This window comes from Mauremys mutica, chromosome 8 (genome assembly GCF_020497125.1).
Source record: "Mauremys mutica isolate MM-2020 ecotype Southern chromosome 8, ASM2049712v1, whole genome shotgun sequence".
In the NCBI taxonomy this organism is placed as follows: Eukaryota; Metazoa; Chordata; order Testudines; family Geoemydidae; genus Mauremys; species Mauremys mutica.
The window spans coordinates 79,367,041-79,383,637 of record NC_059079.1 but is presented as its reverse complement, the minus strand read 5'-3'; the positions used below and the strand labels follow the sequence as shown (position 1 = coordinate 79,383,637).

At 40.7% G+C, this 16,597-nt stretch overlaps 1 protein-coding gene across 14 annotated transcripts in view; it reads left to right on the top strand.

Annotated features, from left to right (window-relative positions):
* Window positions 1-16,597, top strand: part of KCNIP1 (potassium voltage-gated channel interacting protein 1) — an 849,721-nt gene that overhangs the window by 783,543 nt on the left and 49,581 nt on the right. Inside the window, exon 2 of one of the 14 annotated variants that reach the window (XM_045026850.1) lies at window positions 4,482-4,514. The exons of 11 other annotated variants lie outside the window; for them this stretch is intronic. Coding sequence is in view for 1 of the 3 variants with exons in the window: in XM_045026846.1 (XP_044882781.1) it covers window positions 4,788-4,815 (28 nt within the window). In the remaining 2 variants the exon portion in view is untranslated. Of the gene's footprint in view, window positions 1-4,481; window positions 4,515-4,720; window positions 4,816-10,120; window positions 10,210-16,597 lie in introns of those variants that run through there. 2 more of the 14 variants (XM_045026846.1, XM_045026853.1) reach the window with 2 other exon arrangements.

Here is a 16,597-nt window from a genome sequence, read left to right as displayed (position 1 = left end):
CTACCGTGTGGAGGTCTGGCATGGAACGTCAACCATGCTGCATTTTCCCTGACAAAGATAAGGTTGTCTCTTCTCATAGCTACTTTAACTTGCTAGATGAGTCCTACTAAAGAAAGTACTGTACACATTTTCTTTTTTCAGGTCATATGCTCAAACGAGAAGGGCCAGTCTGCAACAGCAATGACGGAAATAAAAGTTTAGGGGTCTACATTCTAGAGTACGGCAGAGGGAGATGAAAGCATAGTCAGAGGAACATATTTGCTTAGCTTAGGGCTATAACCACACTAATACTGTGGCTTACTTCTTACAAGCCAATCAAATTATGTTGTTCCCTTGTATACTAGCTCTGTAGTACCCCCAAGTGAATCATATGAACTTAGTAGGATAGTTTGTTCTCTTGGACAACAGGAACATGGGAACAGCTGCTTGCCACTTCAGCATTTTTCAGTGCACAACACCCCGAAGGCCCTGAGGAGTGGCATATGCAGCAGGATATGGAGTTCCAGTGTTGTCACCCACATAGTGTTTGTGCCTTTAAGAGGAATACATGTGAGAGTGAATAAAAATGCAGTAAATGTGGATTTCAAGGGGAAAATGTAGCAATCTTATTAGCAGGTCTGCAGAAATAGGTTTGTGGCAGTAAACACTTAAAAAATGTATCAGCTAATTTCTATACCTGGCAGCTTTTCTTCCGCTAGCTCTCAGTAGGCTGTAAAGGCCCCCAAAACAATTTTATAATCAAACTACAATGAAAGCTGCATTGGCTTTTTAAAGTTTTGCATTGGCAAAAACATACTCTTTTGCTGGCTTAGCTATTACTTGTTGTCCTTAATAGCCCGGTCATTTATAAGAGGAGAGTTAGTGTGCGTGGATAGGATGGTTTGAATTTGTGAAAGAAGAATATTATTGCTAAAATTATGGTGATTTTGTCTATAAATAATCAAACTATTAGTGTATTTTTTTATAAACTGTTTTGTTCCTCTTCACTGATTTTATATTTACCATGGGCTGATGCTAATGGCATGACTTCTGTCAACTGAGTAGTCCTTATTCATGCATGTCGTCTTATTGAAGAGAACGGGGCGATTCTTGGGAGGACAGTTTACCTGAGTAGTAACATAACATTAGACAACATTAGACCCCAATACCACTGTGACACTTTGTATCTCAAAGTAGCACCCTGCAATCCCATATAATTTATATGCTTTGTATAAATTATGCCTCGTGAGGTATCATTTTAAAACTTAGTCTGTTGAATATTAATATCCTGTTAGATTTTATGTGTTATTATATGTCAAGTTATGAAGTATTGCTAGATGTGTTACTGAAATATGTTCTGACATTGGGAAAACCCACAATCAACCTTTCAGTTACAACAAAGGAGTAGGCATCAATAGCCAGATGGGTGATTAATGACTTAACCCCAATCCACTATCCCAGAGACTTCTCTGAGAAGTCATGTTCGCCATGGGGGTGGACTAACACATGTCACAGCAAGGATCTTTCTAGTAAGCTGGAAGAAGGTAGTGACATCATAACTTGGACTCTCCCCCAACTCATCACTGGGAAGAATGTCTGGAGGACAGAGACTGAACTGGAGAAGTTTGGTCCCAGGCTGAAAGGTAGTCCCAGCCTGTGTATTGAGAAACTGTAACCTACCTGCTTGTATCATATGTTAGGGTGAGAAAAGCTGTTTGATTCAACTCTTGCTTAGACTAAAAGTTTAGGATTTAGAATGAATGTTTACTTTTTATTTTCTTAAGGTAACTGTTCTGGCCTTTATGCCTACCACTTATAATCACTTAAAATTGATCTTTCTATAGTTAATAAACTTATTTTAATGTTTTATCCTTACCAGTGAGTTTGTCTAAAATGCTTAGCAAATCTCAGTTCAGGTTACAAAGGCTTAGAATCATAGAATATCAGGGTTGGAAGGGAGCTCAGGAGGTCATCTAGTCCAACCCCCTGCTCAAAGCAGGATCAATCCCCAGAAAGATTTTTGCCCCAGATCCCTGAGTGGACCCCTCAATGATTGAGCTCACAACTCTGGCTTTAGCAGGCCAATTCTCAAACCACTGAGCTATCCCTCCCCCCTCCCCATCTACTTTCCTATGAAGAAGTGGTGAACTAGGTAATGAGCTAACACTGGCCAGGCTTCTGACCAGTGCAAGGCGGTGCAGTTCCAGCATGCAAGACAGGGGAGTTGAGGGAATTGGCTGGAGCATCTCTATTTTAGGTGCATGAGTGGCTGGAAGAAGCATTCATGTAACTCAGTTGCGCGTGTCCCAAGGGATAAGAAATGGATTCTGATATTTCACATTCAGCTATTTGTATTTAGACTTCTGAGGAACCTTCTCCTTCTTGGGTGACATATTGTCTTTGTCTCTGGGTTTTAGGGTTGTTACTTTACACCACTGCTTTCTTTTCATGTTCTTATGAAACCTTTCATGGACATTGTCTGCACCTCTGCTGTTTTTCTGAGGGTCCTTTTCAAAATTGTATGTGTTTTTACATCTATTCCCAGAACTTGGTTCAGTGCCTATGTATGCTACAAGATGAAATATATATTGAGAGTGGGGGAGGGGAAGTGTGTGACATTACAGATTGAACTAGCGTCAGATTCATTTTCATCTTGGTTGGTTTGTACAATAGCCCTCACTTTATTTCTTGAGGGGTATAGGACAGAGAATAATTGAGAATAAGCTGGACTTTGGCAGTTTTGTCTGAAGAGAAAGCTATGATACAATTGCAGAAAAAGATGTAAAAGTATTAAAAATAATAATTTGTGTTTAAATGAATCAATTAGGCCTAGGGCCAGATTCTAAAATATTTCCATCCCTGCAATCATTAAATATGCAATCACAACTATAATTCTAAAGGCTTTGTCATCTAATCATGTTGTCTGCACCCCAGTCTAGAACTAGCTGAAACCCATCCATCAAGCTGGGCTCAGGGGAGAGTGAAATAGGAAAGCGTGTGATTATTGCCTAGCTCCCAGCCACTTTCCTGTAACAGTTCCACAACTAAATGATATATTTGGTCAATATGAATAAAAATATAAGCTCCCCTTTGCCCCATCCTGGGTCCTTATAATTCCATTTATCCTGTTGGAAGGGAGGGGATGTATGCTTGTGTTTTTTACAAGAATTCAATGTTACTCCATGAAATTCAGCCTGGCCTAAGAATTTTAGGGGGCAGATCTTCAGCTTGTGTAAATTCATCAATGGAGCTATGAGAACAGTAAGGGCAGGCACAGATGTGCCATAGCAGCATCAGCTTCCTTCACACACACTTCCTTGCCTATACAGCTGACCTGCAGGACTGCTCCCATAGGGATGAGCATGTGTGGTTTGGTGTCTATGGCCCATTTGATCTTTGGCCTCAAACTGGCAAGGGAATTCCTATCTAACTCAGATATAACACAGATGGTGACACAGTCACGTATCAGCAGTAGCTGAGCAAGTTGTGCTCGTTCGTGTGTTCCGTTAGTCCACAGGAGATCCTTCTGGTGGTGCATAGTGATTGGTCAGGAAGAGATCAGGTGTTCAGAACTGGAGAATGTGATGAAGGGGAACATAGAAAAGCACTGCATGCAATTTAGGTATTTTTGTGTGGCACTAACTAAATGGAAGCTAAGAAAACAAATGCAAGCTGAACTGACCCAGAGGTAGGAGCTTCACAGCATGGAACGAAGGCCAGGAAACCTGTGTACTTAGAAATGCTCTAAAGATCCATGTGACTCTTCATAAATGGTTGCAGACCAAATCTCAGAGCATAGCCTAAGGTAGAGACTGAGACAAAGTGCAACTAAATACAGTTCTAAAACAAACAAAAAAAGCCAACCTACCTCTTTTTTTTTAAAACCTAGTTTACTAATAACACTTCCTCCCAAGGTGCATGAGAATTGCATCAAATTACTGTGCTGCAAGTGTGGTGATTCTGAACAGGCCACCAGCCCCACGGATATTGTTATTCCTCCACTAACCGATTTTCATTTCTACAGCCAAAGAAGTATTCTGACCAGGATGAGGAAGAAGATGTGAGGCTCCCACCATTGGAAAAAAGGGAGCCCTTTTGTCCAGACTTTTAAGATTGCATGAGGGAGAGGATTTGCTTTCAGAGGCGCTCAGTATCAGAGCGTATTGCTCCTTCAGTGTCATGTTGCATCCCCGCCTCATTGATCTCTGCCACTGATTGCATGGTTGCATGACCATTGCACATCTTCCTTCATGCAATGTCCTGTGTTTCATTGTCATGCAGGGGAGAGGGAGCTTGACTTCCTTAACTGCCCTTCTGCATAAGAGAGAGACGCAACGGAGTGAGATACGGCACATCCAAATAAGACCCAGAAGATCCTGGTTCTGTTTAAGAGCCCATCCAGCTTCACTTTAAAAAAAAAAAGACAATAGTGTATATGGTTTTAATTTTATTTTTGTTAATTTTTTTTATTTTTGTTAAAATTTTTTCTTACTTTTTCCTAGACTTCGCCCGATGGTCTTACCTGTCTCAGAGAGGTAAAATTTAAACCAATTTGACTATCTTGGTCATATAACTTTTAAAGGAAGCAGTTTCCTAAGCAAGAGCAAGGTACTACTCGATCAGCTCTGCTCCCCCTTCACATGTTTGTTAGCAAATAAGGTAAAGGTGGCTGAAGATTACCTAACTCCCAGGGTATTTTTTCAGGTTGTTCAATGCCCCATACCTGGGTTAGAAGTGTCCTGTGTGTAGCCAGAATCTGCAGTTATCCAACATTCTTCTTTCTATGCCATGATTTATTCTGTGATGTGATGTGCTGTGCAGCTTTAGCTGCAGCAGGTTAGTTCGTTTATTTAGTGCTTTGTTTGGTATGAGTGGAAACCACCTAAAAATGTGTAGAGTAATACTTCTCCCTGCCCCCATTCATTCAGACTTACCCTGACTTTCATTTTTAATTCACCCGGTGGAAAGAAGCTGGAAATGTAGATGGAAGACAGAGAAGAACATAAAGGTCCTGATCCAAAGCCCAATGGAATAAATGGGAGGACTCATACTGATCTTGGGAATGGGCCCTCCATGCATACAGTGAATACAGAAAATCTATAAAATAATTTCAGAGCACATTCCACAGTTCAAAGTGCGGGAAGAACAAGTGTCTGAATCATTCCAGCTCTCCTGTATATAAAAGAATGAAATGTACCAAAAGGAAATAGAAGGCAAAGTGTTTGTGAGTAAGATAAGTTTACATGGGTCATTGCAAATATTAGCAAAGGGATCCCCAGACTGTATTTCTCTATGTTCTGTGTCACATTTTAATACAACCTTTCTCCATAGTTGCTTTTCACCAAGGCTCTTACAGGCATAATATGCTCATTAAGCTTAACTGTTTGTGTAATTAATTTCAGTGTTGTTGATTTAGTGGGGAAAATGGAACTGAAATGATCTTTCATGTTTCCAAGAAACAGGGTGGATATTGAGAGGCCACTTAGGCCAATGTAGAACCAAAAAGGAATTAGAGTCTCTTTGGTATGGAAATTAATCTCTCCAACCAGGCAATAATAATAATGATTTATTAATAAATTACAGTTCAACTTTAATCAAACATGTTTCATATTAAATTTATATTTCAGTGGGTACTTGATGCAATATTTTTATTAACATTTACCAAGAAGAAATTCTACTTAACCCTTTCCAGGCTGTGTGATATATCAATATGACTTCATAAGACATCACCTAAGATGGAAGTCTGGAAAACATCACAGTTTGTTGACTTCCATGGGAGCAGGATCGAGCCCATAGCTGACTCCCAGTCTAGTTCTGCAAGCATACCCAATTTTATGTGTTTGCAGGATCAGGCCTTTCAAAGACAGGGTTGACCACACAAGAAGTTAGTGTGCAGCAAGCCAGGGTGTGACTCTACAGCATACTAGCTTGCCATGCAGTCCCTGCTACTGTGTACTGAAAGTTCTGTAGTGCACTTTGATGTACTGCTCTTTGAAATGGGAGTAACTCAAAGTGGACTACAGAACTTTTAGTGCACCTGAAGCAGGGTCCACAGAGTGAGTTACTGTGCAGCAAGCTAGTGTGCTGTAGACTCTCACCCTAGTTTGCTACAACTAACTTGCCATGTAGACAAGCCCTAAGGCTCACTTCTTCTATTTATGCAAACACTTACTATTGGGTGTAGAGCTTATTAATGTTGGAACCTCACTTAACTTCAGTGAGACCACTCATTGGGGTTCTGAAACCATTCATTTCAAAGTTCTTTGCAAAGGAACATATCATTATCACCATTTTTCTTATGGGGGAAACTAAGGTGACATGTCTTGACTTAAGTTATGTACCCAGATCAGCAGTAGAGCTAGAGTCATAACTCCTGACTCCCCAGCCTTATCCACAGAACCATGTTGCCTAGTAAATGTTTTCAAGTCCTGAGTGATTTCTTTATGAAACTTTCATACTTTTAAGATATTTTACATAGGCAAAATTTAGCTTACTTTCCAACTAGGATGTAGATCTAGAAATTCTGGCGAAAATCACATCTTGGTATCATTAATTTTAAGCCACAGTTAATTAGCTAATTCTCCTTGAGGTTCTTGTTCCTAAGTATTGGTAATTTTTTTTTTAAATAAAATTAAGGTACACTGACCCATAATTTAAATCTTTCTGCTGTAGCTGTAAAACTACCCATTTCATCTAATACTTGGTAGTTTACAATTAATGGTGGCCTCTTTAGGTATATTTTACATCACTAATTTTTGTACAAGGGAAATAAATTTATTATCAAAATTTGTTAAAAATTCCAAAGTTAATTTGTCCAGTGCCACAGTGGCATAGAATATTATCTCTGGAATCTCAGCAGTTGAGTGGGAAGGAGGCCTTGTATTGTAACCCAATCTGGAAAAAGATTCTGGATTCCACCAAACTCAAATTGTTGTTTAGTTTCTGTTCAAGTCAGGGAATGGTCCCACCTAGCCCACAGGAAAAAAGTCCCTTTGGTCACTCTTAATATTAAGAGTACATTTAAACATAGTTCTAACTAGTATTAATAGATATTTTAATGATTCATCGATGGTCATAGAGTCCAATGGATCAGTAGGTTGCTTAAAACCATGTACAACACCTATGACTGATATGCTCATAACCATCTTTAACACGTAGTACACATCTGTAACATGCTTTGGGCAGGTATTAATCATTTATTAACATTTTATAAATTGATTATAAATGTAACTTTAAAGGAACAGTCACATGACATATTAAGAACTCAGTGTTACTCAGTAGAATTCACAAGCAGGGCCAGAAGTCCCCTGAGGGGCATATGAAATGTTCAGCTTCCAGGGCTATATATGGTCAGAGGTTCAGACATGTGACCTGTTCATGTTTAAGTGGTTAGTAGCATCATATACCTTCTATGTGTGTCTCTGTTGTCTCCCAGAAGACCTTACTTCTTTGAGTAGTTTTAATAGACCACATTTGTTCCTGGTGTCACTCCATTGGCTTCAATAGAGTTGCAGCAGAAGATACATTTGATCCATTGACTTCAGTGCAAGTACTGGTGAGAGTAAGGCAAGAAGAATATGGCCCAGTGATGAAGCCACAGGTGGCCTCTTACTAAATGTGTCAATATGGTATTTTAGTAAGGCAATACTTAAGGTGGAATGATAACCAATGCTTAAGTTGTGGATAGTTTTAAGGTTGAGTTAATTAACATATGGAATGTCCTGACGAAAACCCTTTCTGTACCCTCATGACACTGTCACAAAAGGGCTACACTCCTAGTTGGTAAGTCCTGCATGCATAGTTATGTTGTTACACAAGGGATGAATCTGGCCCAGTTTAATTAAGAAATGTAAGAGTGGCAGCGAACCAGCTGAGTGTGATTTCGCTAATGTTGATGCAGTAGCTTCCATGATCACACTTGTACTTCAGTTATTTTTTCCCCTTAGTGCTCCTTTCTGATAGATTTCAGAGAGAGGTGGAGGTGTCAAGTGCTCAGTCACCCCGATGAATTCATGTAGGGTCTTGCATGGTTCCTGTCTATCACTCCCTACTCCGCCATTTCATCATGTTTTTTTAGTCTACTAGAGGAGACAAATATGTTGGGCTGCAGTCCCACCACTATTTTGATGACACTCAGCCGTGTGTCTCCTGGCCAAGATAGAAAGAGCCAGCTAAGTTTCTGCCATTAAACGAGTAAAGCAACTTGAGCAGTCGATGTGCTTTGTGGTTGCATCATCTTTTGGTGGAATGTGTCCACTGCTTCCCAAATTGGTTCTCATTCATGGAGTTCTTTTGGACTCTTAAGTGCCATTGGATTCCCAAGTAGCAGCAAAGTTTCAAACTGCTTTTTATCATCTGTGATGAGCTAAGCCTTACGTCACCAATTCAGGCCTTTCCAGAGTCACCTCCAGATTAGACTGTAACAATAAACTCTACTTGGAGTTATCCCTGAGGTATTCTGAGACTTCAGTTAGTGCACAATGCAGTGGGCTATGTACCCAGTGGAATGGGTTATTCTCAAAACATTACAGCTAGGTTCTGTTAACTGTACTGGCTCCCCATCTGTTTCCTAGTTCATGATGCAGGTTCTGATCTATAAAGCTCTCTATGGTATGAAACATGGCTAGCCTGGGGTACTGCCTTTGTATCATGGTGCATAGGAATACTGAGGTATTTCTGCTGCCAGTCCCTAGATGTGCCATCTTTGAGGATTGGAAGATGAGGTGTTTTCAGTAGCGATGTTTGATCCTTAAGAGTATACTGCTTCACCAAGAGTTTACTGACTGTGGCTTGGCTTGAAACATCTTTATTCAAGATTTTGCACTATTAGGTACAACCACTCGGTCACCTATTTTCGTTGGTTACAGTGACCATGGCAGGAGGCTGTTTATGCAACCTGTTGTGGCACTGTATCTGAGCCTAACATCTGCCACATGCCCAAGTGATGTTGAAACTGATGGGTCTATTTATTTATTGAGTGTATCTTTACCCAGAACATTGGTTAGGCATTCTTTCATAGTTTGCAAAATAAGTAAATAAACATACTTTAATATTTAATCCTAACAGGGTTTTTGAAAGCAGTGGTATATTATTTTCAGACTAGTGGTATATTATCTGCCCTCTAGTGCTAGAAGTAGTGTATTACTGAATGTTTTTCTATTTCATGGATACTGCTTGTCATGGTAACTGATTGTTCTGTTTGACCTGGAAATATGCAGGCAAGTGTCTGATGTGCATTAAATTTTTAAGAAATTAAAATTAATTGAAAAAGAAAATTCAAGAAATGGCTTTTTGTCTAATATGACAGTTGAACATTTTTCTTTTCTTGTAGGACAGAATATAGAACCCTTAATTCCAGTGGCACTGAAAGATTTGTGGGGAAAGATGAAATACTGGACCCACTCCTACTCACTTGGAAATCAATGGCATTTTTTTTCCTTTGATGTCAGTGGGAGCAGAATTGTGCCCTTCTGTCATTTCTTGTGTATAAATAGCGAGTTCCATTTGTGCTTGAAAAAATCTCCTTTCCCCCACGACGAAATGATATATATTATCAGGATGTGTGTGGATGTGTACACAGGTTGCCAATTTGATGTTATCTTGGCTCTTGCAGAAAGAGGCTTAAATCACTCTCTTCTGATACTGGAGGTTTACAAAAATGTAAATTCCACCAGTGTCATTTATAATGGTAAAATTCACTTTGAGAGACTCATTTTCAAGGGGATCTAGGTAAGGAAATGTTCAAATTTTAAAGGTAATAAAGGTATAATTAGAATAAATATAAGGGATTATAAATCAGATCTGAAAAACCCACCCTGTTAAATAATTTCTAAACTGTGTATTTAGTTAAAGTATCATGCTTGAGCTATTTTAAGGAAAACTCCATCTCCCTTCTCAAGCAAACAGCAAAAGCAAATAGAATGCAATAATTTTCACTAGCAGCAATCCATAAAACATTCATGCTTATGTAACAGTGTTAGGGTTTTTATTCTTTGTAAAGTAAAGCCACTATTTATTCAGTTTGATTTATGAAAAAATACATATACCAAAAATTACAGTCTTGACCAGAAAGAAAATCTCTCCTTACCCCATCCACCAGGTTAATAATGCCCTCTCCTGTCTCTTACAGACAAAGGCCTGTAAAAACCAATAAGCTTCCCAATATGTCCTGATGGTCAGTAGACTCCAGCTCCTTTCCATTAAGAGGAAAAGCAAATTCCAGAGTGGAAGGTACTGCTGCCAATCCCACCTGTTTAAACCAGTTTGCTCTTAGCAGCTGAAATTAGTTAAGGTGCTGAAGCTATGGCATGGCATGAGGATCTTTCAGGGTGACAGGACTCAGACCAATTTGATCTGTAGTCATCAAAAACACTAACGAATTACATCCAGAAACATAACTAAGAAAATATAACCTAGATAGAGCTACTATAATGCAGGTGCATAACAGGTTGGAAAACTACTCCTAGAGAGTAGTTATCAGTGGTTCACAGTCAAGCTGGAAGAGCATAACAAGAGGGGTCCCACAGGGATCAGTTTTGGGTCCTGTTCTGCTCAGTATCTTCATCAATGATTTAGATAATGGCATAGAGAGTACACTTATAAAGTTTGCGGATGATACCACCCTGGGAGAGGTTACAAGTGCTTTGGAGGATAGGATTATAATTCAAAATTAATGGACAAACTGGAGAAATGGTCTGAAGTAAATAGGATGAAATTCAATACGGACAAATGCAAAGTACTCCATTTAGGGGAGGGGATAGCTCAGTGGTTTGAGCGTTGGCCTGCTCAACCCAGGGTTGTGAGTTCAATTGTTGAGGGGGCCATTTAGGGATCTGGGGCAAAAATCTGGCTGGGGATTGGTCTTGGAGTATTGTGTCCACTTCTGGGTGCTACATTTCAGGAAAGATGTGGACAAATTGGAGACAGTCCAGAGGAGAACAATACATTTAATAAAAGATCTAAAAAACATGACCTATGAGGAAAGATAGACAAAATTGGGTTTGCTCAGTCTGGAGAAGAGAAAACTAAGGGGGAGAGAGAGATACTTTTTCAAGTACATAAAAGGTTGTTACAAGGAGAGGGGAGAAAATTGTTCTCTTTAATCTCTGAGGGTAGGACAAGAAGCAATGGGCTTAAATTGCAGCAAAGTCAGTTTAGGTTGGACATTAGGAAAAACTTTCTAACTGTAAGGGTGGTTAAGCATTAGAACAAATTGACTAGAATCTCCATCATTGGGGGTTTTTAAGAACAGGCTAGACAAACACCTGTCAGGAATAGTCTAGTTATTACTTAATCCTGCCTTGAGTGCCAGGGACTCGACTAGATGACCTCTCAAGGTCCCTTCCAGTCCTATACATCCAGGGCTGGCTCTAGGCACCAGCAAACCAAGCACGTGCTTGGGGCGGCACAATTTCAGGAGCGGCATTCCGGCCACCTTTTTGGGGCGGCAAAAAACCTAAAGCTGGCCCTGTACACTTCTATGATTCTATAAAGGAATAAATGCAGATCAGAGAGAACAGTTGTAATGTGTGTTCTCTGCAAGAAGGACTGCTAAGCAAATGGACAATCACATTGTACACTTGGTGGAGTTTCCAGCTTGTCTGTAGAAATAGCTCCATATAGAGTTCATTGTAGTAGTCCAATGTAGAAGTGTCAAAGGCACAGATCATTGCTGCAAGATCTAGATCCAAAAGAAAAAGCTAGCAACATTAATCACTAAGCGCAAGTGGGGGAAACATACTGCTTAGTTACTATGGTTGTCTGCATCTCCAGCAGCTGCTGAGGGCCCCAACAAGAACTCCAGGTTGAGTAATTAAGTAAAACTGTCTGTTCAAGGACAATTTTCAAACAGAATAAGAGGCAGATTTCTCTAAATTAAGAATTATTCACCCTGTTGTATTAGTTAGTGTTCATTTAAGTAAGTGAGAGACCTAGCTTTGACTAAAAACTGGCAGGCTGTGTTAGGTAGGCTTCAAACTAGGTAGCGACGGAGGGAGAGCTTTGGTCTCACACCAAATATCTGGCTTATATTTCCAATTATAATTAACAAGATGATGTACAAATAAGATGTCTACAATGAACAGAGAACTACTTTATTGAAGAGCTATAGCTAAACACACATGTAAAGAGCCTGATTAAAAGTTATGAATTACAGTGCTGCCGAATTATGATCCATATCTAGCCAGTTTTATTTAAAACTCTAGAATGATTCTTACTGGTGGGATGTTCATAATGGTGAATGCAGTAAGTTTGCATGGGCGAAACATAAAAGGAAAGAGGTGATAACGAAGGCAGTAGGAAATGGTAGCAATGGAAAGCAAAGAAAAAGTGCCAAGTTTCAGTTTCAAATAGCCTAGAGTGTCATCACAATTCCTGGACCAACTACCATGACACTCAGAGTCATGGGGAACAGTACTTTGAGTATTCCTACTTTGTGGTGACACATACAGCTAAATATGGATCCCCAAATACATCAGGTTCAGGAAGTAGAAGAGAACTATGAGCCAGGAAATAGAAAATCCACCCAGAGAAGAACCATCCAGGATGTATTCTTACCCATAGCGAGGAACTGGCTGAGAATTTGAGAGTACACAGTGACCACAAATTCCTGTCGAGAAACAGTATTAAGAAATGGATTCACTGAACACTTGAAAGAGTAAGAATTCAGTAGACTATTCTACAGACAGGGCTGGTGCAAGGATGTTTTGCACCCTAGGTGAAACTTCCACCTTGCGCCCTTTCCCCCCCCCGCACCTCTGCCCTGAGGCGTGCCCTCCCCCCCCGCAGCAGCTCCCCCCCTCCGCCCTGAGGTGCCCTCCTTGCGGCAGCTCCCCACCCCCCACCCTCCACCCTGAGGCACCTCCCCCGCCCCAGCTCACCCCTGCTCCATCTCCACCCCGAGCACTCCATCGCTGCTTCACTTCTTCCGCCACCACAAGTCTGGGAGGCAGGAGAAGTGAAGCAGCCACGGTGTGCTCGGGGAGGAGGCGGGGCAGGGGTGAGCTGCTTCACTTCTCCCACCTCCCAGGCTTGCGGCGCCAATCAGCTTAGGCGCCGCAAGCCTGGGAGGTGGAAGAAGTGAAGCGGCCACGGCATGCTTGGGAAGGAGGCGGGGCAGTGGTGAGCTGGGGAGGGGAGTTCCCTTGCATGCCCCCCCACCGTTACTTGCTGCAGGCAGCCCTCCCCGCGCTCCCCTGCCACAGCTCCCTCCGCCTAAATGCCGGCAGCGACTGGGGTGGCTGAAGATCCGGCCGCCGCAGTCGCTGCTGAAGAAAATGGCGCCCCCCAAATCCCAGTGCCCTAGGCGACCGCCTAGGTCACCTAAATGGTTGCACCGGCCATGTCTACAGATATCAGAAACCTAGGCCCCCAACAAATACTTATGTGTGTGTGTATCCCTGAAGCTAAGTATGTGTGTAGGTACAAAAGTGAAGCAGTCAGGTGCTATAAGAGGACATATTAAATTCCATGAGTGTGGTAGATGACTGGAGCATGTTCAAACAAACATGAGAATTAAATTGCAAGAAATTATGTTACCACTGAAAAACATGAAACCAAAAGTGGCCAGTATGGCTTCATGAGCAATTTATTGAAGACCTGGAAGTACGAAAAAAGCTGTACTACAAAGGGGCAAAGTTGGAAAGAACCAGACCAGGTTAGTTAGTTAATCAAGACTTGTATGGAAAACATAAGGACTAAAAAAGAAGCACTTGTAGTTAATGCTAACCAAATGAAATAAGGAGAACAAATAAGGCTTTTACAACTCCATTTGGAGGGAAGGTAGGCCCAATGAGGAGAGGGACCACGCCAGTGACACGTCCAAAATGGATGAACTACTTGCTTGTTAAAAATCTTATTTTAACCAGAAAAAATAAAAAAAATGTATGGGCAATTAGGAAGAAAGGAAAACTTTGTCGCTATAGCTGCTGTTCTAAAAATAAAGTATGGGAATGAATGGGAAAGATGAATAAATCATCAAGTCTGCATGATAGATATCTCTGGGCTAACAAAATAATTAGCTAATGACATTATTAAACCACTGGCTATTATTTATTTATTTAAAAGTCCTGAAGAACCAGTGATACACTAGAGGATTGGAAAAGAGCAACAGTGTTACTGAACTTTTTATTTTTAAAAAAATCACTCTTGGCATTTAGTCTCCAGTAGCACGATGGAATAAATATTGAGAGAACCTTGTGAGACACTCTTATGTTCACACATCACTAAAAAGTGAGATTCAGCATAAGAAAAATGCAGCTTTGTACATCTGAGGGTCAAACACACCCAATTTCTATACACAGAGATGTACTTGAAAAGCTGTGAGTCTGGAAAAGACTGCGCTGATGTGTGATAGTGGATAGCAAATTGGAGGAGATTGCAATATACTTAATAAAGACAATGTGATTTTTAGACTATGTGCAGGAGCATTGTATCGCAAATAAGGATACTGAGATTATCGTGATCAGATTCAGGAAAATGTTGATTAACCCGGAGAAAAATGAAGGAATAGAGGCCTGGAGAAACTGACAGAAATGACTGAAAAGAACTAAGCGATGACTAAAAAAAGCTGTGAAAACACTCCAAGAATTTTGGAATATAAACAATGAAGGCCAAATTCTGTCCTTAATACTCATTTTGCAGCTTGTTAGGGGACCGTTGCCCTCCCTGGGTTCTTGTCACGTTGTCAGCAGACATAAAACAGAAGGCCAGAGTCCAAAGTGCGGGCAATGCAATGTCTATTGGACGTAACAAGGAAGCATAACCACAGCTCTGTACACCAATAGAGCTTTTCCTTTTCCCCTCCTCCTTCTTAGCAGACTTAATTATACCGGTAGTGCCCGCCCCTGGTACCACCCCTTATAATTTATGGTCATGTTCCATTTTGGAGGGTCTCGAGTCTGGAGGTTTCAGTACCACCTCTTTTGTACCCCATGGGAGGGGTAGGGAGTTAGGTTGTGTCCTGGCCAAAGCTACTTTTCTTTTGGCTTTTAGTGTTTCTTATACCTCGCCCCTCCCAACTGGTTGCTTGACCTTGTCTTGGGAAATGAGTCGATGCAGTTGTATATTAAACTCCCACCATATATCCAGCAACATTTTAGCTCTAGTTCTTAATTTTTTTTAGTACTAAAAAACCCATCTGGTTGTAGGCAGAAGCAACACACAGTGTCCTTGTTCCTTGTTCACATATGTTGATAAGGATATAAGGCACAAACAATTATATTTGAAAAACCTCAAAATTCTATCTCAGGCAAATAAACAGGCCTAAATACTATACTACCATCACTAACACGGCTCTTACTTGGATGGCTGCATATAAATGCACAACACCACTACAGATCTTTAAAAGGTGGAAATAACTATGAAAAATGGGATCCAACTGAGCAGAGTTCAAATGTAAATATCAGATGTATATCAGAAAAAAATTCCTAATTGTGAGATCCGCTGGAGTGGGGAATAGTTACTCACACGGGGAGTTTTTGGAGACTACATCATTTTGGTCCTTTAAAAAACAGAGCAGACAACAGCTTTGAAGTGACAAAGGGAAAATAACACAGTAGCTCTTTTCTGTCTCTGCTGTATACAGTGTGATTCTGTGAAATGACGTTTGTTGTCCTGTCGGAATGACACCTTGTTGGTGTATAGTAGGTTGAACCCAAATGTTCAAATCCTCACCAAAGGAGAAGTGGATTATTATATTATTAGGATATAGCACATACTTTGGATGGATTTTATTATGAGAATTACTGTCTGCCATTTTCAGAATGTATGTATTTGAAAATAGTTGATTCTATTTCTTTGTGGCCATCTTCTTGGTCACATTTGTTTTGGCTAAGTTTCTAAATGCTTCCTGAAGGAAAGGATCATAGAAATTATAGAAGTACAGGGCTGAAATGGATCTCAAGAGGTCATCTAATGCAGGATGAGTAAGTAGAATGTGAAAGGGACAGCTCATACTGTCTTCATCATAGACTTGAGTGAAAGATCCCGATTCCTGAATGTAGAAAAGAATGTGTTTTAAAAAGGATAGATTCTTATTTTATAAAAAAAAATGTTTAGAGAAGTTAAGCAACATAAGTGCAGGGGACTGGACTAGATGACTTCTTGAGGTCCCTTCCAGTTCTATGATTTCTTAGTATAGGGAGTGGAGAAAGTTGTTATATACACAGGGCCAGCTCCAGGCACCAGCGAAGGAAGCAGGTGCTTGGGGTGGCCAATGGAAAGGGGTCCCTCAGTCCCTCTCTTCCTGTTTGAGCCGCCGCTGAAGTGCGGCCAAAGAGGAAGAAAGAGAACGAAGGACCCGCTGCCGAATTGCTGCCGAAGAATGAAGTGGCGCGATTAAGCTACCGCTGAAGTGCTGCCGGTTGGCTGGCTTTCTTTCTTTCTTTTGCTTCATCACTTGGGGTGGCAAAAAAGCTGGAGCCGGCCCTATATATACAGCAAAAGTCTGCCTGACGTTTAATAAGAAAAAATCTGTCCTCTGGGACCAAAGGTTGTGAATTGGAAAGAATCTGTGCATGCAGGACAGGCTGAAATAGATGAACGATACTCTGATATTCCCATTGAATGAGGCTGGGGTTTATCAAAATCTAGCATGCCACTACTGAAATATTGTGTTTAC